Below are 18,488 nucleotides of genomic sequence, written 5' to 3'. Positions count from 1 at the left end.
CAAGGATGCTGAGGCTGCTAGAGCACAGATAGCCGAGCTCATCAAGTCGAATCAAGACTCTCAGCAGAAGGCTATGGCGGCTCAGCAGGCCGCCTTGCAAGCCGCAGCAGCTTCACAGGATCAGGCTCATAAGGAAATGATGGCGATGGTCCAGGCCGAACGTGCCGCCAACGAAGCTCGCTTAACGGCGGAAGCCGCTGCTCGTACTTCCAGCGAAGAAGCAAAACAGAGAGCAGCGGAAGCAGAGGAGGCGCGTAAGCGAACCGCAGCTGTCCAAGAACAAGCCGTGAAGGACGCCCAGGCCGCCCAGGAGCAGGCCAGGAAACTACAGGAGGCTGCCAATGAGGAGAAGAGGAAGGCGACTGCCGCCCAGGAGGCGGCCAACGCGTCGAAGAAAGTAGCAGAGGAGGAAGTAAGGGTGGCTAATGCCGCCAAGAAGGAGGCTGAACGCAAGTTGAAAGAAGGTATTCAACCTGTGGTGACTCCCACACCTGAAGAAGTTAGCGCTGCCAAGCGGAAAGTTCAATATCGCGAGGACCTTTTCCACTTCGCAGTAGCTGGAGTGGCAGGAGGAGGGAAATCATCTCTCATCAATGCCTTCCGCGGCTTGCGCAATAAAGATATCGGATCTGCCGCGACTGGCGTCACCGAGACAACGCTGGCCATGGCCAGATACGCCAGCCCCAATGCGGAATACCCATATGTCTGGTATGACATTCCGGGCGCAGGCACGCTCAAAATCCCAGATTGGCAGTACTTCAACGCCCAAGGACTTTACGTCTTTGACTGCATCATCGTCCTGTTCGACAATCGCTTCACCATGACCGACATCGCCATCCTCACCAACTGCAGGCGTTTCAATATCCCCACATATATCGTGCGTTCTAAGGCGGATCAGCACATCCGCAACATCATGAAGGATATGGGATACGACAGCGATGACGATGAGAGCGAGGACCAGAAGAAGAAGCTTTACCAGGCTGCACGGCAGCAATTCATTCAGCAGACCCGCCAGAGCGTGAAAGACAACCTGGAGAGTGCCAATATGCCTGACCGAAAGGTTTACATCGTTTCTAATGAACCTATGCTCGGGGTCGTGAAGGAAAAGCGACCGAAGAAGGTGATCGACGAGATAGAGTTGTTGAACGACTTGATCGGAGAAGCCCAGACCAGGCGAGCGCGCCGTGATGCTGAAGGGGCGACCACGAAGGAGAAGTAGTCGGTGACGATACAGTTCTTCCTATATTTCTTCCTTCGGGCTCTTGTTGATACTTCTCCATTTCTCGACATGATCATATTGCTTGTAACCGATCTTGGCTACCGACTCGTAGTCGGTGATAATTCTTCTTGTATTTCTTTCTCCTGGCTGGTGTTGTCAGCATCTTCATTTTTGACATATTCATACTGTGTTCACAAGTACCACTTGTGAACGACTTTCTTCGCTGACTCCGACCCCCATGCGATGTACCCGTCTCCTCTTCAATCGTGTTTTTGTTGATAGCAAGACAAACAACGTGTCAGCGTGCGGCGGCGTGGCGGTTTGGCGGCATCACAAGGCTTACACAAGTGCGTTGTTGTGAATTAGTAATGGGCGCGTCTGTGTTTGCAGCTTTGAGTCGTCGCCGTCAAGTCGTCGTTCCACGTTGGACAATGCAGAACGCTGGTCGAGTACTGCAGGTGTCCTCGGGGGTCACCTCTATGAGTAGCGCAGCAGTTTCAACCACTCGTGTAATTGCAAGATTTCGAAGGTCGCAATCGAATATAGACTTCAATATTGCATGTTTCGGCAAGGTAATGTTGAATTTTGTCAAAAAAAAATATGGCAAGATTGGCGCATGAGAAGCACTTGAGTATGCACGAGATCTCCGATGAAAGGCTTGAAATCGTGTCACAATTTCATGGATAGGTATGTGCATTTCTTTGTATACAGGCACTAATAACGCATTCGAAGACAGCGGCCATGTATCATAGACGTTAAAACGTTAACCTGTATAGGTCGTCGAGGATGTTTTGCCGAATTTCGAATAGAGTCAAGACTGTGATACTGTGACACTTCGGTCTTTGGTCCTGCCCCGCTCGACAAACTTGAGGGGCACTCCCAGGGGGTTGACTAGATTGTATTTAGTCCTGCATAGAGTAATACTCTCCATAGGACACAAGTCGAAATCCAAAAAAAACAAAATCGAAACAGGTCGTCTAGGATACATTTGATGATCATGTCTTTGCTCTCGGCTGCGCATTTCTGAGAATTTGAAGACAGTGATGAAAAGACTTGACATACCACGTTCGCAGTACGTGATAAATGCACCAAGACGCACGAGACGGATATCGTGTTCTTCTTTCCCCTTATCAGCATCTCTGTTCTTCTCGGAATTTACTGAAGACCATCCCTCCCCATTATCTTTTGCACATTTAGTGCCTGCAATACGTTCGTCGTCGATATTGAATATAGCATCCATGGCCTCTAGCGTCTCATGTACATTCGCCTTGACTACGTTGACTCCTAGTTCTGGGATCCACCATTATCAGATCAGCAGGTCACAGTCTCCTGATGTCTCACCAAATGAATACATGAACACCACGCTATCAAGCATCCGTTTGTCAGAAATACAACAGACGAGAGCTTCAGTAGTCGATCTTTTGAAAGGAAGCAATTCCAAGGCAAAACCAGGCTGTGATAAACGCTCCTCGGCGGTGGCTGTATACCACTGCAACCCTTCAGGCCATTGCTGGACATTCATCCAAAAATGTGCTTTAGGTCGGTAGTTTGGACGAAAAAGAACTGACTCGTGGATCTTTTGTCCGGGCATGATGATACGTCCTTGTCCAAGGTGCGGTCTGCAAGTGATCAATGTATAACCAAATCGATGAACATGACCACTTACAGCGCTTTAAGCGTGTTGGAGTTAAAGCAAAGATGTCCAACAGGCAACATCTCAAGCAGCCACCATGCAAGGTTTGAAGAGTCGGTAACTCCGGGTTCCAGAAATGATTCACCTTCATATCTAAAAGCTGCCTGGAGGGGATTGAACAGAAGCCCCGCCTCGCGAGCTTCTTCACGCATCCACAGTAGGGGATATTCCGGAAGTCATGAGGATAGCTCTTCTTCTTCCAACATGCACCCCCGCTAAAACAAGTTATTGAAAGATTGCCCTCCAATGAAGGGGACACGTACACATCCGAATGACTACCCGCAAACCAAACCTCCTTAATACGACCTTCGTCTGTGGGAGGTGCCGTCGACACTTGGTATTTAAGCCAGTTTGATCGATTGCTTATACCCCCGTAGACATACTCAGGTAGAAATTTCACCCGGCGCTCATCTAGCGCAAGTGCCTGGCGGAAGTAGCAAACGTGATCGCATGTATCAGTGGATGGAAAATTCTTCGTCTTCCTGACACCAACAGATGAAACGGTGTCCCTAGAAGGTTCGTCGGGAATGATGGTATGATCACGCTCAGGTATAACCCTCACCATACACCAACGAAATGTATGACTACGCTTCTGGAGAATTGCATTTTGAACTCCTTCGCACCATTAATATCCTTGGACTTCCCGCTATTAATGGCGCAGTAATGCTGGAAGGCACTTGGAAAATCGGCCGATTAATCAAGAGCAATCACTGGATGTACTCACCTTGATATCTGCCCTTCGTTTCCAGGTGTGATAAGGCCCACCTATCAAAATAATAATAAACGACAAGGATAATTGCTTGTGTAAAACTGATAGATACTTCGTGGATCATTCCTGCCAAAGCACGGACTTGATATGCACCCCTTGAAAATCCTGACCCCATCTTTTAGTGTAGCCGAGTACTTTATGCAACATCCAGGAGACATACCGAATAAAAAGATCTTATCACCATCATGGTATCTGTCTGAGAGCCATTCGTAGGCTTTTAATATGTTTCGCCTGATACTACTTCATTGATACTGTTACCGCGAGCCGTGAAGCATCGAATATATTGCACTCACTGAGCAATGGCCAGGTCCAAGTTCTTCAAAACCTGCTCCACGAGCACAAAACCTTCGGACCTGGTATAGGTTCCCACACCACTGGCGTAGTATGCTATCTGTTTTTCATCATCATCCTTGACAATATTGTCGTATAGTTCGAAGACATGAGTGGTCTGGGTGCAGATATCTTGATATCACTAATCATCGCAAAGGCATGCGCAACCTACGTCGTCCTTGGTGTTTGATGTTCCATCTACAGAGTTGAATAATTGTCACCTGAAACAGCTTAAACCACGCACCAATACAAATAACCAGGTTTTTCCCTGATTTTTTGTTACATGAACATTTACATGATGTCTGCAGTCAAATGTCAGGAAATACTGAGTTCCGACGGTACCTTGTGTCGTACCTTGGTCAAACTGGCTAAATTGTGTGAAGAGGAATTGGATGGGCAGCACCCCAACATTAGCGCGGGAGTGGACGAGATTCAATTCCTTGCATTGGCAGGGTATTATAGCGCTTTGAACAGAGTTACTGCCCGTGAACACGATGAGGCTATCATTCTGCGAGCGAGCCGTGCATGAACTGTGTGTCGCTGTGCTCCGATAATACAGGAGGATACAGCACCTCTGAAATAGTTACAAATACACTGAAGAAGATCTACAGCATATTGATATGAATATCGGTGTGCGATTTTGTGCAGCAGCCCGCCGCTATGCGGCATACCTTTTATCATTGCTCGACAGCCAAGCAGATGAGGCAGACTATAAGGCAAGTGTGCGCGAGGCCCTATCTGCAACGTCAGAAGCATAATTACGCGCCTTGTTCCATTTCCATTAATATGATGAATATATCACATGCCGGGCCAGTGAGTGTAAGTTGCAAGGGTTCCGAGTCAATTACAAGAACGGAACACGCATTACGGACAGAAGTTGCTGCAAGGCAACTAAAAATCTGGGATGAAGTGTTGTTTATATTGTTCATACTGCCACGATGAACGGTCACGGTGACCTGGTATGTATTCAAATCCATCAGAGCGTGTGGTAAAAGTAGTTTGAACGTTTACGTACTTTTTACATAACTTTGATCACAGTCTCGGTGAATCAACTTATAAATCTTACACTCACAGAGGAGCTTCATTCAAACGTCTATCTCATAATTTGCCTACTTCAAAACTTTCTCTTGACGGTAGTCGGTATTGAAACTTGTTGCACATATGATCGTCGTTCGATGTGATCTGGTAACTCCCAACTTTTATGGCTGTAGTGCGACTTGAACGTTTATATTGTAGGGTTAATTCTGGAGACAAATCTTTTGGGCTCACACGAAGATCGAAAGAACGTGCACATATATGCATGTGATGTCCACATCTTTGTAATGTTGTTTTTATATCACGACATCTAGGAGGAGAGGCTCCGGTGAGACCTTCTCCGAGCCGTCTGAAAACGCTTTCTAATGATCGAATCCAATCAACTCAATTGAGTGCATTGCATTTGCACGGTGTTGATATGGTAAATCATCTTCGTAGCTGCAGCCCAGTGCTTATGAGAACGAATTGCGGTCCACGAAGATCTATGTGAACGCAAAGAATGGAAGGACATGCACAGAACGTCTGCCATTCCTAGAATTCTAGATCGTCACTTCGTTGCCTCCAGGTCACACTTCACGCAATCCTATGAATGTGGACCAGCCCATAGCCCTAGGTGACTTATGATCAGCGCTTGGCCACATTTAGACATTCACTTGGTCTGCACGCGGCACAATATAAAACTCCTCGAGGGAGTTATTATATTCTATGGTTTAAGATCGGTTCTTCGTTCTTATCCTGAAATCCGCAAGACTTACTCTGAGCAGCGCTGTTAGCTGATTTTTCTTCCCAAAGCATACGCATACCAGTAGGTTTTTTCAACCCGAGAGATGGAAACATCACGTGACGTGACCATTGACAGGTCTACCTTTCTTGAGCAAACTCAAAGATGGGAGGTCTGTTCAGTCGGAGTCGGCCAGAAGCGCCCAGTCCATCCCTCGCCGATATAAAAGCATGCCAGGCCGCAGAGGCAGCTGCTGCACAAGCCCGCAAAGATGCTGAGAATGGCAGGGCACAGATCGCCGAGCTCATCAGGTCGAATCAAGAATGGCAGCAAAAAGCTACGGCGGCTCAACAGGCCGCCTTGCAAGCTGCAGCAGCCTCGCAGGAGCAGGTTGAAAAGGAAACCACAGCGATGGCACAGGCTGCAAAGGCTGCCAATGATGCCCGCTTACTGGCAGAAGCTGCTGCCCATACTGCTAATGCAGAAGCAAAACAGAGAGCAGCGGAAGCAGAGGAGGCGCGTAAGCGAACCGCAGCTGTCCAAGAACAAGCCAGAAAAGACGCCCAGGCCGCCCAGGAGCAGGCCAGGAAACTACAGGAGGCTGCCAATGAGGAGAAGAGGAAGGCGACTGCCGCCCAGGAGGCGGCCAACGCATCGAAGAAAGCAGCAGAGGAGGAAGTAAGGGTGGCTAATGCTGCCAAGAAGGAGGCTGAACGCAAGTTGAAAGAAGGTATTCAACCTGTGGTGACTCCCACACCTGAAGAAGTTAGCGCTGCCAAGCGGAAAGTTCAATATCGCGAGGACCTTTTCCACTTTGCAGTAGCTGGAGTGGCAGGAGGAGGGAAATCATCTCTCATCAATGCCTTCCGCGGCTTGCGTAATAACGACGTCAATATCGGAGCTGCCGCCACTGGCGTCACCGAGACAACGCTGGCCATGGCCAGATACCCCGACCCCAATGCGGAATACCCATATGTCTGGTATGACATTCCGGGCGCAGGCACGCTCAGAATCCCGGACTGGCAGTACTTCAACGTCCAAGGACTTTACGTCTTTGACTGCATCATCGTCCTGTTCGACAATCGCTTCACCATGACCGATATCGCCATCCTCACCAACTGCAGGCGTTTCAATATCCCCACATATATCGTGCGTTCTAAGGCAGACCAGCACATCCGTAACATCATGAAGGATATTGGGTACGACAGCGATGACGATGAGAGCGGGGACAAGAAGAAGAAACTTTACCAGGCTGCACGGCAGCAGTTCATTCAGCAGACCCGCCAGAGCGTGAAAGACAATTTGGAGAATGCCAATATGCCTGACCAAAGGGTTTACGTCATTTCTAATGAACCTATGCTCGGGGTCGTGAAGGACAAACGGTCGAAGAAGGTGATCGACGAGATTGAGTTGTTGAACGACTTGATCGGAGAAGCCCAGATCAGGCGGGCACGCCGTGATGCTGAAGTGCGGCTATTATGAAGGAGAAGTAGTCGGTGATGATATAGTTCTTCCTTCGGTCTCTTACTGATACTTCTCCATTATCGACATGATCATACTGCTCGTGACAGATCTTGACCGCCGACTCGCTGTCGGTGATGATACAGTTTTTCCTATGTTTCTTCCTTTGGGCTGACGTTGTTATTTCTCCACATGTTCTTACCGCTTGCGAACGACTGACTTCCATCCCACTGAATATATACACATTTACAATTACAAAGGGCTTGCAATTGAGATTTCTGGTACGAACTTGAATCCACAGGACGAAAGGTGTCGTACAGTGTAACGCAATCCTACGCCTCCCACATCCAACTTCCTCGAGGGCAGTCGTGAAATGAATTTGTGGGTGTTTGACCTCGTGCAGACCAAGGGTTCCAGTGTTTGCGTCGAGCGTCCATTTTTGGGATAGGGGTTGAAAAACCCCTCAAGACATTCTATTCTACTTCTGTTCTTCGTTGTGATCCGGTGTGAATCTACAGCACTCATTCTAAACCAACGTCGTTAGATTAAATTTCCGGTGCATACACATTTCAGTAAGCTTCCTCAGCTCGAAAGATAGAAGCCATCATGCGACATGATAATTCACAGGTCCACGCATAACCATTCTGTATCACATCGAGAATGGGAATCTGGTTCAACCGACTTTGGCCAGAGGTGCTCAATCCATCGCTTGTTGAAATAGAAGCGGTGGTTGAGCAGGCTCGCAGGGATGTCGAAATTGCCCAGGCTGAGTTGATAAAGTTCATGCAAGAGAATCAAGAATCGCAGAAAAATGCTATGGAAGTTCAGCAAGCTGCACAGGCGCAAGAACATAAGGAAATGATGGCGAAGTTCCAGGCTGAACGGGCTGCTAGCGAAGCCGCGCAGGCGCAGGTTCATAAGGAGATGATGGCGATGGTCCAAGCCGAACGCGTTGCCAACGAGGCCCGCTTGATGGCGGAAACCGCTGCCCATGCCGCCAATGAAGAAGCGAAGCAGAGAGCAGCAGAGGCAGGGGAGGAGCGGAAGCGAATCGCCGCCATCCAGGAACATATCCAGAAAGACGCTCGGGCTTCCCACGAACATACCAAGAAACTGGAAGAGGCCGCCAATGCGGCCAAGAAAGCGGCAGTAGAGGAACTTGAGAAGGCGAACGCTGCCAGAGAAGAGGCTGAACGCAAGCTGGCTGAAGGCATTCAGCCTGTGGTGACCCCCACACCTGATGAAGTTCGCACCGTCAAGCAAATTGCTCAATATCGTGAAGACCTGTTTCATATCGCAGTAGCCGGGGCAGCAGCAGGAGGCAAATCCTCCCTCATCAATGCCTTCCGTGGCTTGCGCAATATGGATATCAATATCGGAGCTGCTGCCACTGGCGTGGTCGAGACAACGACGGTCATGGCCCGATGCCCCGACCCCAACACGGAGTATCCGTATGTCTGGTACGATGTTCCGGGCGCAGGCACGATGACAACTCCAGACTGGCAGTACTTCAATGACCAGGGACTTTACATTTATGATTGCATCATCGTCCTGTTCGACAGTCGATTCACCATGACCGACATCGCCATCCTCATCCACTTCAGGCGATTCAAGATCCCCACGTATATCGTGCGCTCTAAGGCGGATCAACATATCAGAAACCTCATGAAGGATAAGGGGTATGACAGCGACCATGACGAGGATAGGAAGCTGCACTATCACAATGCACGGCAGCAGTTCATTCAGGAAACACGCCAGAGTGTGAAAGACAACCTGGAGAATGCAAACATACCCGATGCTCGGTGTCGTGAAGGAAAACCAGGCGAAGAAGGTCATTGACGAGATTGAGCTATTGAGCGACTTGATTTGGGAAGCTCAGGCCAGGCGCTTAGGGCGCCATGAATCTTGTGCGACTGTTGTGAAGGACATGCTGCAGTCTATAACGGGCAATTGAGCCAACGGTGAAATCCGATTGAAGGCCTCGTGCATCACACAATTTCCAAATCTGTCTCAACGATTTGAAGGAATCTATGTTTTCTGTGCTTATTAGTCACCACCGTAAACAAAACGAATAATAATTGCAGAGTTTTACATTCGAGATTGCTGGGCTGATCCTAGAGACGAAAGGAATCGCAAGACTTGCGTTGTAACACGATCCTGCGCCTCCAACATCACCCAATGACCAACATCCTCGAGGCAACGGTATTGAGTCGTGAAATGAATTTGTGGGCATTTTGAACCGCCGACGGAGGACACGTAGCATCCTTGGTTCCATACATGAAGAGAACGGGAAGATTCGGCAGTAGATGTGCAGGTAGCTGAGCCTCTGGCTTGAGGTGAGAAAAAGAGTAAGACAGTCATCGAGTCGCATCTACCTTTCTCCTCTTCGAATCGCATTTTCGTGGTTCGGTAATAAGACAAAGGCCCTCGCATGCCGCGCTGAAAACGAAAAACATAAAATTGTAATTCCTGTTATGTAAATGATTATCAGCGTGAACGTTATCACGAACGATCCATCATTACATGCTCATTGAGGAGGCAATCGTTGGTAAAATTTATTTGCTTATTGGTGATCAGTTCGTCCAACTTTGACCACGACAATGCCTTCTCAGGTGTTCTGAACACTATACCGAGAAAGGGGACGAGCTTCGCCGACCTGAGTCAAATGCGTGAAATGAAAAAGAAGATGCTTACGTTTTCCTCGACCTCGGATGTTGATGATTCGGACGCAAAGTACATTTGATATCCATAGGATGGATATTTTCTGGCCATTTCCTCGACAGACATATGCTGTTCCTTCGGAGGAACATATGGAATAGATAACCTAGGGACATCTCGTCGATGGTGGATCTAGGGCTGAATGGATACGCACATGACTAGCGCTACCAACCTGATCCGGATGCCACAAAGCAAATCTTCCAGCAGTGTATGACCCCCAATCATGACCAATTACCACCTGAGTCATCAGGATAGTGAGAAAATAGGTTCAACAGATAGGACAAACGAACGGCTTTGGGTATCGCTAAGAAATCAAGAAGTGCAGAAATATCATTGCAAATATTTTTCGTAGAATACGCTGAAGAATTCTGGGGCATGTCGGTTTCGCCGTAGCCTAACATATCTGGAACAATCACACGGAAGCCTTGTCGACACCATGGACCAATTTGGTGCCGCCATCCGAACCTAATCGACGGATTGAAGTTTGTGACAAGTTGATTATCGAAAATTACCAAGAATCAGGAAAGCCATGTAAACAAATTAGTGGTGGGCGAGTTGGATCGTAATCCTTCGGGATCTGGTCGATAAAATGATAAAGGCGACCAGTAGAAATTTGAGCCGTGCGATGATCAAAAGTTTGAGGATCTATTGGATTCATGATGATGGAGTCAATGGCAGGGATATGGCAGTGTTATGCGGGACCGCAGCTGGGAACTAAATCCGGCAAGTTCCACTTGTCGCCTTTGTGAAATACTCCCAACACGCCTTTGCCTGAACTACGCATCTCGTCGTCTTCCAACAACGTTATCCTCTCTTTCAGCTTCCCCGCAATTACCGATCCCTTAAATAACAGCCTTTTTCCCGATTTTTCACCGTTTTTTTTTCTACTGTGAGATCCGCAAATCCCAAACCTCATTCATATCACACAAACTACAAGTAAGTCTTCACACTTCCTTACGGTTTTGTCTTCATGAATGCCACTCATGCTCTTTCACCAGTTCTTAATATGCCGGCTATCGTATCTTCTACTGTACCCCGTGCAGATGTTTCCGCAAAGTCGAGGTCTTCTTCACGGCCTCGCAAGACTCGCATGGTCAAGCCCAGGGGAAGGGGTAGAAACAATTTTGAGAGTGACGAAGAGTTTGAAAGAGAGGTCGCAACTGACTCCGAGTCCGATGATGATCGTTCCTCAGTTGCCACCGAAACTGACTCCGACACTGAACCTGCCTCAGAAGACATTGTTTCCAACGGCCATTCACACATTTTAACGCCCAATACAACTCAGAGCTCTGAGGATGTCCCATCGCTCAAGCACCAGGCAGTCAAAGACATTGATGGTGACTCTACTCCTTTTTTCAGTGCCGCTGGCAACTGGTCGGAGATGGTCGCTGAGGAAACCGCCAATGGCCCTGCGGAGCTCCCAGTTATAGAGTTCGCAGATTTCAATAGCCCTTCTATTCCCCAGCGCACTCTGTCAGGACCGCCTCCGCGTAAAACAGGTAAAGCGCCGAAACGTCCCCAGCCCAAGCGCACAGTCTCAGCGCCTTCGTCTGACCGTGGTGCGGCGCCTCTGCTCCCACCTGTTCAAACTGAGGAAGACGCTTCAGAGCCTGCAGATGATCAGCCCCAGGCATCGACATCTCGACAACAGTCCCGAAATTTATTCCCCAGGCCCCCTTCTGGGCACAATGCTCGTCAAGCTTATCAGCAGAGGCTGGAGGCGGACCCGTCGTATGTTCCCACTGTTGGTGAGTTTTGGGGCCACGATGATCGGCTGCTGGATAAGGACCTTAGGAGCTTGAGTGGGTGGTGGAGAGGCCGCTGGCAGGGTAGGGGTCGTGGAAGAGGTGGGTTTGGTTTCGTGCGCGGTAGGGGCAGAGGAGCATTTTCTGGTCCAGAGTCTAGTCGTTCTGCACCAGAAACATCTGGATATCAAGATACAGAGAAACCTCCAGTTGAGCAACCCCTTATTGACCAACCGTGGACCCACGACGGTTTCGAGGAGATGAAGAAGCGAGATGAAAAGAGGCATGCGGCTACACCACATCAACAACAGCAAGCAGCAAGGTCTACACGAGGTTTCTTGCCACTTCGTGGTAGAGGTGGATTTATCGCCGGCCGTGGACGTGGTGGTTTTGCACGTGGCGGTTTCACGCCTTCACCGACTGGAGCACACTTCATTCCTCCTGCTGCCGCTGCCGCTGCATCAGGCAGGACGTGGTACGCAATGAAGCCCGAACGTGTCTGGACAAAGCAACACGAGGGTTTCCTGTATTTCGACCCTGCCTTGAAACCTCGTCCCGGTCAAGGTCCAGGCTATCGGGTCAAGCTCTCTGGCAATGAAGGGAAGGTCATCAGAAACTCTGCTCGAACCACTCAAGCAGCAGAGCCTTCGCCATCTGTGGCTGCACCTTCAGAGGCGAGTGAGAAGACATTTATCGTGCGTCTACCCAAGAGGGCAGGAAAGGAGAAAGCACCAGAGCCAACTCCTGGGGTTGTTGAGTCTGTTACTACCGCCGCAGATCCTCCTATCGAAGATGTCTTCACAGTTCGACCAGAGCTCGTACCCCCAAGGCAGCCAATTTCAACTTCGCAATCAGCTTTGCCTCCGGCCAATGGACATGTGCCTTCTACGTCAGTATCTGCTGTGCCTTCCAAATCTGCCGCACCGGCTCCTCCATCACCTGATGCCTCGAAAGAGAATATCACATCACCTCTTCTACAGCAAATGATGCGTGCGGCTGCAGATCAGCAGGCCAAGGAGACTGCAGATGTGCCAAATGGCATATTGCAGGAGCAGTATGACCAGGATGTGCCTGCTCTCCTTCAGGTCGAACAACCCACAGTGGACCCAGATACTTCTGATGCCGTCCATTCATCAATACCTCCATCTCTGCAGACTGTGTTCTCGCCGCCATCGCAGCCCTCGCCTCCGTACGGATCGCCATATGGGTATGGCTCTACTCTACCTCCCGGAGTGGCCATCGGCCACCACGGTATGCCATATGAGATTGCCACGGGCCGAGCGGTGTATCTGCAACACCCGACGATGTACACTCCGCGCCCGTTAGCCCATGGCATGATGACACCTCCAGGACTCCCATATGCTCCTATGCACCATCATTCCGCCAGCTCTCCAGATTTCCTTGCTCCATCTCACACACCTCCTGTTAATGGTTACATTGACCCATCGACCGGCAATTCGCTCTTCGCGTTCCCTCGCCAGAGTTCTCGCATCGAGATCCGATCGCCAACCTCTCATTCGGATCTCAGCCAGTTGAAGAGTAATCGCCGGCCTTCCAGTTTGAGGACGAGCGCAGCCTCATTTGAGCCTTCGCGTCCTGCAAGCCCCAATACCGAGTCACAGACATACCAGTCATCTGAAGATCCTTCTGCGCAGGATGATGCAAGTTCAAGTCAAACCAATGACCAAACGATGCCAGAGCAGGCAATGGAGCCCACCATGTACGGGTACTCGCCATATCATCAGCAGTACTACTATCCTGAGCACTACGGGTACTCCCAGTACTACGACATGTCTCACGTTCCACAATACGAGATGTATCCCACCGACCCACATGCTTCTCAGGTCTATTACTAGTACTAATACTCATGTTATATCTTCTGATGCTGTTGTTTTTCTTCTGTTCTTGCTTTGGGATACATACGTACACCGCTATCCATGACCGTTTCAATGCTCACGATCTTGACGTTCTCAGGCCTCAGCAGTTACCCTCACAGACTTCCTGTTGCTCCAATGCGTTCCTTACTTTACTCATGCTGTTTTACTTGTGTTTCTCTTACTGCAATGCTTCCCGGGTCTTGAATATGGTATTGGCTTGTTGACATTGTTGTTGTTGAACATTTTACCCATGTAGTTACTTGCAATGCTCAATCTCTTCCAAGTTCCCCACTCATTTGTACCTGACTCGAGAACTCCTGTGGTAATAAGGAACCAGCTATGGAAATGTACATTAGTCATGCAAATATTGGTCATCCAAGCCTGTTTTCTGCGTGGCACAGCAAGTAGCTAGTAGTACAGCTTCCTGTCCTAGACTACCACCATCACTCACCACGGGCTTTGGTCAGGCTCGTCAGATTGAAGGTTGTGGACTGTATTTCTCAATTCAGCGGTATGTAGCAGCGAGCTGATGTTCAATTTTGTGAAAAAGCTATATTACTCCCACAATTAGATACGTTTCAGAAAGAAACACATTCATTGTATTCAACGCGGCTCAGACCGCACTATTCAGTCTCGCAGAAACCGCACACGGGATCCTGCAGCCAGTTATTAGGATGGCATTCGTTCAACCTTTCCCACTCGCAGCAGCGGCCCAAAAAACACAACAACCTGGCGTTCGGCCCCGACTTAGCCGTGCGTCTTATTTGCCCAGAGTGCAGAGATCCAAATCCGAATATTGTCGAAGAGTTTGGGAGCGGGGATCTTGTGTGCGGGAGCTGTGGACTGGTCCTGGGTGATCGTATTGTTGATACGAGAAGTGAATGGAGGGTGAGTCCCTATTGTCTCCTTTAGTGTTGCAAAATAACTCTGCACCTATCATTGTATGTGTAGACATTCGCAAACGACGAAGGCGATGATCCTTCTCGTGTTGGTGCTGCGTCGGACCCTCTATTAGAGGGCATAGAGCAACTGGATACGCTCATCAGTTTCCGTGATGGCGGTACGGGAATTGCACGCGAGCTTCAACGTGCGGCTTCTCGCTCCCAGAGCTCGCGCTCGGAGCGGAATCTTCTTACCGCGTTCCGCGATATTGGCAGCTGGTGTGACCAGTTCTCGCTTCCCAAAACCATCAGCGATATTGCCAAACAGCTATACAAGCGCTCAGACGAGGAGAAACTTCTTCGTGGAAAACCCCTCGAGGCTGTTATCGCCGCGTGCATATTCATCGCGTGCCGCCAAGCTCACGTCCCTCGTACATTCCGTGAGATTTGTAACTTGACCCATGTGTCGAAGAAGACGCTCGGACAGTGCTACAAGGCACTTGAGCAAGCTTTCAATCTTTCGCCTGGAGCTACTGCGCAGGTCAATGCGAATGGGAGCAACCCGTCCACTGGCCCCGAAAACTTGCTTGTTCGTTACTGCAATCACCTTGATCTTCCCGCTCATGTTCAGTCTATTTGCGGTGATATCATCGTTGCAGCACGCCAGCATGGCGTTGCGGACGGTCGTAGTCCAGTTTCTATCGCTGGCGGGGCGATTTATTTTACTTGTCACCTACTAGGGAAGCCCAAATCTTCTCGAGATATCAGTGTGGTTGCTGGTGTTAGTGAGGGCACTATCAAGTTGGTGTATCGGCTGTACTACTTGGAGAGGGAGAAATTGGTGAAGGAGGAATGGATCAAAGAAGGGAGAGCTGACTTGGACAGGCTTCCTAATGAGCGGTAAAAGGATGTAATATCTCTGTGTACCAATTTGTTACGGATAATGACAGTGGTACTTATAATGATCTGTATGATCACTTGACATGACAATCTACCGGTGTAACATAACGTACTATGTGATACTTTTAGCAGCTAGCGTTTACCACCTCGTTTGCCCTTTGCTCCTTTTCTGTTGGCTTCACGAGCAAGAGCAACACCACCTTTGCCCTTGCTTACATTCCGTATTGCCTTCCGTACGTTGAGAATACCATCGCCTGCGCCTTTCTCCTTTCTTGCTCTTTTTACATCGCCAGTCCAACTTCGATAGTACGGCAAGTGATGCCTGTTTTTCTTGCTCGACAGATGTTTCTGTAGCCTCAAACTGCAGACAGTGAGTCGCATGCAGCGATTAGCTGTTCTGTTCCAACTTACCTTGCGCTTGACGCCTCTCAATTTCTTCTCTCCCTCAAGCTTCTTGTCGAATCTGCCCATGCTTGCAGTACTCATTCGAGTGGTAGCCAGTGTCCTTTCAATATCCTTTTTACGTTCCTCCCGGTCACCAGCAGCGCTTTGTGCACGAGCATTATTTTGGAGTCGCTGTCGCTCATTTTTGGCGACCCTTGATGTCCGTGCATCACGGGCAGCTTTGGCAGGATCATGATCCACGGCTTAAGTGATAATTAGACGAGCTTTATTGCCAACAAACACAATACGCACGAGCATCAGCCTTGACTTCATGAATCCACTGTTCTTCTTTCTCCTTATTTTTACCATCCTTGCCCCAGCGGTTGATCCACTCTTGTCGCTCTTCATCCCACACCTTCTTGTCACGCACACGCTTCTGGATACCCTTCGCGGCAGCGAAACGTTCCCATTTTGTCGGTGGTTTGGGCTTGGGAAGGGGTTTGGTACGAGGTAGTTGTGTTATTGGTGCAGGAAGTTGGGCGAGTGGGCCGTCTGGTGACGGTTGGGTGGGCAGGCCGTAGAGTGCTGCGACTAATGCTTGGATGCCATCTCGAGCAGTCATCTGTAGGTACTCTTCAAGATTTGATCTGAAATAAATGTGTTGATTATAGTTCCATGTAGTTATACAAACAATCGGTCGTACTTGTAACTATCCTCGTCGATTGGGGTGAGGTCTGTGACAGTCAGGAAGCCAGTGTCTACGTCGAGAGGTGTCTCTTTCTCAACCGTGACAGATTGACTGCGTAAAGTCGTGAGTAATGATTGAGGGAACAAAATGAATCGTACAATTTTGCAGCATGTGATGCTAGGATATTTGAGACGTCCATTGCAGGACTTCGCTGCGTGAATATAGACACGAAAATACTGAGTGATCTGTGTTATACGCTTGTTTGGCAAAAGCTTTAGATTTCAACAGAGCCAAATAACACAACACATCCTGCATGCCTTCCCGCCGTGCCATTTACATTTATGACACTTGTCGAACAAGCTTCCCTTTGCACATCTTGTAGAGTTTAACGTCAATTCTGTATCAGCAGGCAGGCCATGAAGACCGAAAGCGAGGCTCCAAAGACCCCGACGCCCACGCAAACTCACGCTCAGACGCCGTATACTACACAATGGGGTACAACACGTATGTGGCACTGTCCAAATGTCCCTGCAGTAATTAGAACTGAACTCACGTAATCTAGATATACCAATTGATCCTGCGCTTCAACAGCAATCCCAACATGCCACGTCAAGCTGTCTCTTTGTTCCTCTCCGTTTCGGATACTCAATATATCCATCTTATCCAGAACAACTCCGTATTCCTACCAGTACACTCACCACTATCCTCAAGCCGCTTATTCGCACTACTCATATGTATCACAGCAACCCCAAGTCCAGAGGCCGCAGACCTCAACAGTTCCTGCAACAGCAGCAACTACTCAGCCCGCAAATGCGAATAGTGGGATGGATACATCTGACGTAGCAACGTTGAATGATGCTCTTGGGAGCGCAGGTGTTGATCTTCGGGTGCGTTGGTACTGGCAAGGTATTGATTTCGGTAGTAACTATTCCGTAGGCGGAGGAGGAGAGCCTGCAGAGGTCCCATGACTCACATCAGTCATATCGAACCTTCGAAGACAGATCACGTAAACAACCAGCTACTCCTTCCTTCGATACACGCTTCCTAGGTGTCACCATGCGTACCATTGGCACAGAACACAAGGTGACAAAAATCCCCGAAGACTCGGTGAATTACCTAGCGATCGCTCTTCGTGCCCGCCTACAAGACCTCGTTACTGTGATGGTTGCTGCAGCGAACCACCGCATGGACACCCAGTTTGACCGCCCGGCATGTCCGTACGATAACGGCACGCCGATGTGGAGCATAGTGGTGCAGAGCGATGTTGCTAAGCAACTAGCTGCATTGGAAAAGATTGAGCGAGAGGAAGAGATGAAAGTTCGAAGAGAACGCAAAGAGCGCGCTGATATGGCCGCTGCACATGCTGCTAACCTCGCCGCGCAGGCTTCGGGCGGCAATGCCATGGTCGTGGACGGAGATGAGGAGGGAGGTGCGAAGAAAAAGAAGAAGAAAGAGGGACCTGGTGTAACGGCGAGGAATATGTCTGAAGATGTGCGTAAAAAGATGTCAAACGCTGTCGCAAGTCAGGCTGCCGGACTTGGTGGAAAGTACTCGTGGATGAATGCTGCAAATGCCCCTGCGGCCGCTGCCAAACCGAAGCCTGCAGCATCCTCTACCGCTACACCAAGTACAGCCACTACCACAACCCCTGCGACTACCACAGCTCCTGCAGCGTCAACGGCTTCAGCAACTACATGGGCGCGGCCATATATGGGGGGAAAGAAAGGTAGTCCGACATCCCCACAAACGGGAGAGGACGATGATCGGATGTTAATCACAATGCGTGATGCAATGTTCGCCATCGAGAAGGAAAGGGGTCATGGAGGAGGTCGTGGATCCGCTCGTGGATGGTCATAGCCATTTATACTTGCTCGTGTTGTTTAGATCGTTTGTGTCGCTGGTCGTTTGTTTTCTTTGAGCAGTTTCGTATCTGCACTTGACTTCATTGTCACCTCAAGCATTGTTTACACTACAGCAATTGAAGACGGTGCTGGCTAGTCAAACCAAAAGAGATGGAAGACTGCAGTTGTTCCTTCTATATTATGAGCGCTGGCGAAATCGAGACGA

General features: G+C 49.3%; 10 protein-coding genes across 10 annotated transcripts; 6 read left to right on the top strand and 4 right to left on the bottom strand.

Annotated features, from left to right (window-relative positions):
* Window positions 1-139: 139 nt before the first annotated feature.
* Window positions 140-1,219, top strand: BJ212DRAFT_1449542 (interferon-inducible GTPase-domain-containing protein; the record flags this gene model as incomplete). Its single annotated transcript, XM_041338713.1, has 2 exons — window positions 140-1,018; window positions 1,103-1,219. The coding sequence occupies 2 exons, from the start codon at window positions 140-142 to the stop codon at window positions 1,217-1,219; spliced, it is 996 nt and encodes a 331-aa protein (XP_041187377.1).
* Window positions 1,220-2,013: 794 nt separating this feature from the next.
* BJ212DRAFT_850278 (uncharacterized protein) lies at window positions 2,014-3,433 on the bottom strand. The gene is made up of 5 exons (XM_041344201.1): window positions 3,176-3,433; window positions 2,886-3,127; window positions 2,561-2,838; window positions 2,282-2,509; window positions 2,014-2,232 (listed from the first exon to the last, which is right to left on the bottom strand). Exons 2-5 carry the CDS (start codon window positions 3,062-3,064, stop codon window positions 2,111-2,113), a joined length of 807 nt encoding a protein of 268 aa, XP_041187376.1. The 5' UTR covers window positions 3,065-3,127; window positions 3,176-3,433; the 3' UTR covers window positions 2,014-2,110.
* Window positions 3,154-4,132, bottom strand: BJ212DRAFT_1254103 (uncharacterized protein; the record flags this gene model as incomplete). Its single annotated transcript, XM_041329748.1, has 6 exons — window positions 3,154-3,421; window positions 3,475-3,588; window positions 3,637-3,677; window positions 3,734-3,786; window positions 3,842-3,921; window positions 3,975-4,132. Coding segments are annotated over 6 exons (714 nt in total), but the record flags the coding sequence as incomplete, so codon positions are not given.
* A 2,439-nt stretch (window positions 4,133-6,571) lies between these two features.
* Window positions 6,572-7,231, top strand: BJ212DRAFT_1248677 (immunity-related GTPases-like protein; the record flags this gene model as incomplete). The annotated part of the gene is made up of 1 exon (XM_041329688.1): window positions 6,572-7,231. A coding segment is annotated over one exon (660 nt), but the record flags the coding sequence as incomplete, so codon positions are not given.
* A 317-nt stretch (window positions 7,232-7,548) lies between these two features.
* Window positions 7,549-9,067, top strand: BJ212DRAFT_1590726 (interferon-inducible GTPase-domain-containing protein; the record flags this gene model as incomplete). The annotated part of the gene is made up of 1 exon (XM_041342495.1): window positions 7,549-9,067. Exon 1 carries the CDS (start codon window positions 7,889-7,891, stop codon window positions 9,065-9,067), a length of 1,179 nt encoding a protein of 392 aa, XP_041187373.1. The 5' UTR covers window positions 7,549-7,888.
* A 249-nt stretch (window positions 9,068-9,316) lies between these two features.
* Window positions 9,317-10,604, bottom strand: BJ212DRAFT_1449540 (Alpha/Beta hydrolase protein; the record flags this gene model as incomplete). Its single annotated transcript, XM_041338712.1, has 8 exons — window positions 9,317-9,391; window positions 9,430-9,554; window positions 9,604-9,697; window positions 9,752-9,874; window positions 9,923-10,078; window positions 10,119-10,184; window positions 10,237-10,411; window positions 10,459-10,604. 8 exons carry the CDS (start codon window positions 10,602-10,604, stop codon window positions 9,317-9,319), a joined length of 960 nt encoding a protein of 319 aa, XP_041187372.1.
* A 23-nt stretch (window positions 10,605-10,627) lies between these two features.
* BJ212DRAFT_1390910 (uncharacterized protein) lies at window positions 10,628-13,948 on the top strand. Its single transcript, XM_041337008.1, has 2 exons — window positions 10,628-10,882; window positions 10,945-13,948. The coding sequence occupies exon 2, from the start codon at window positions 10,953-10,955 to the stop codon at window positions 13,545-13,547; it is 2,595 nt and encodes an 864-aa protein (XP_041187371.1). The 5' UTR covers window positions 10,628-10,882; window positions 10,945-10,952; the 3' UTR covers window positions 13,548-13,948.
* A 294-nt stretch (window positions 13,949-14,242) lies between these two features.
* Window positions 14,243-15,353, top strand: BJ212DRAFT_1542184 (cyclin-like protein; the record flags this gene model as incomplete). Its single annotated transcript, XM_041341852.1, has 3 exons — window positions 14,243-14,302; window positions 14,343-14,456; window positions 14,520-15,353. The coding sequence occupies 3 exons, from the start codon at window positions 14,243-14,245 to the stop codon at window positions 15,351-15,353; spliced, it is 1,008 nt and encodes a 335-aa protein (XP_041187370.1).
* Window positions 15,354-15,481: 128 nt separating this feature from the next.
* BJ212DRAFT_1303941 (RRS1-domain-containing protein) lies at window positions 15,482-16,620 on the bottom strand (the record flags this gene model as incomplete). The annotated part of the gene is made up of 5 exons (XM_041333522.1): window positions 15,482-15,697; window positions 15,761-15,996; window positions 16,046-16,380; window positions 16,425-16,532; window positions 16,580-16,620. 5 exons carry the CDS (start codon window positions 16,618-16,620, stop codon window positions 15,482-15,484), a joined length of 936 nt encoding a protein of 311 aa, XP_041187369.1.
* Window positions 16,621-16,837: 217 nt separating this feature from the next.
* BJ212DRAFT_1303940 (transcription initiation factor TFIID component TAF4 family-domain-containing protein) lies at window positions 16,838-18,278 on the top strand (the record flags this gene model as incomplete). Its single annotated transcript, XM_041333521.1, has 4 exons — window positions 16,838-16,925; window positions 16,984-17,029; window positions 17,089-17,308; window positions 17,358-18,278. 4 exons carry the CDS (start codon window positions 16,838-16,840, stop codon window positions 18,276-18,278), a joined length of 1,275 nt encoding a protein of 424 aa, XP_041187368.1.
* Window positions 18,279-18,488: the final 210 nt, after the last annotated feature.

Source organism: Suillus subaureus (assembly GCF_016647635.1).
Source record: "Suillus subaureus strain MN1 chromosome Unknown BJ212scaffold_51, whole genome shotgun sequence".
NCBI classification, from domain to species: domain Eukaryota; kingdom Fungi; phylum Basidiomycota; class Agaricomycetes; order Boletales; family Suillaceae; genus Suillus; species Suillus subaureus.
Note: the sequence above shows the minus strand (reverse complement) of the source record. Positions and strands in the feature narration are given on the sequence as shown.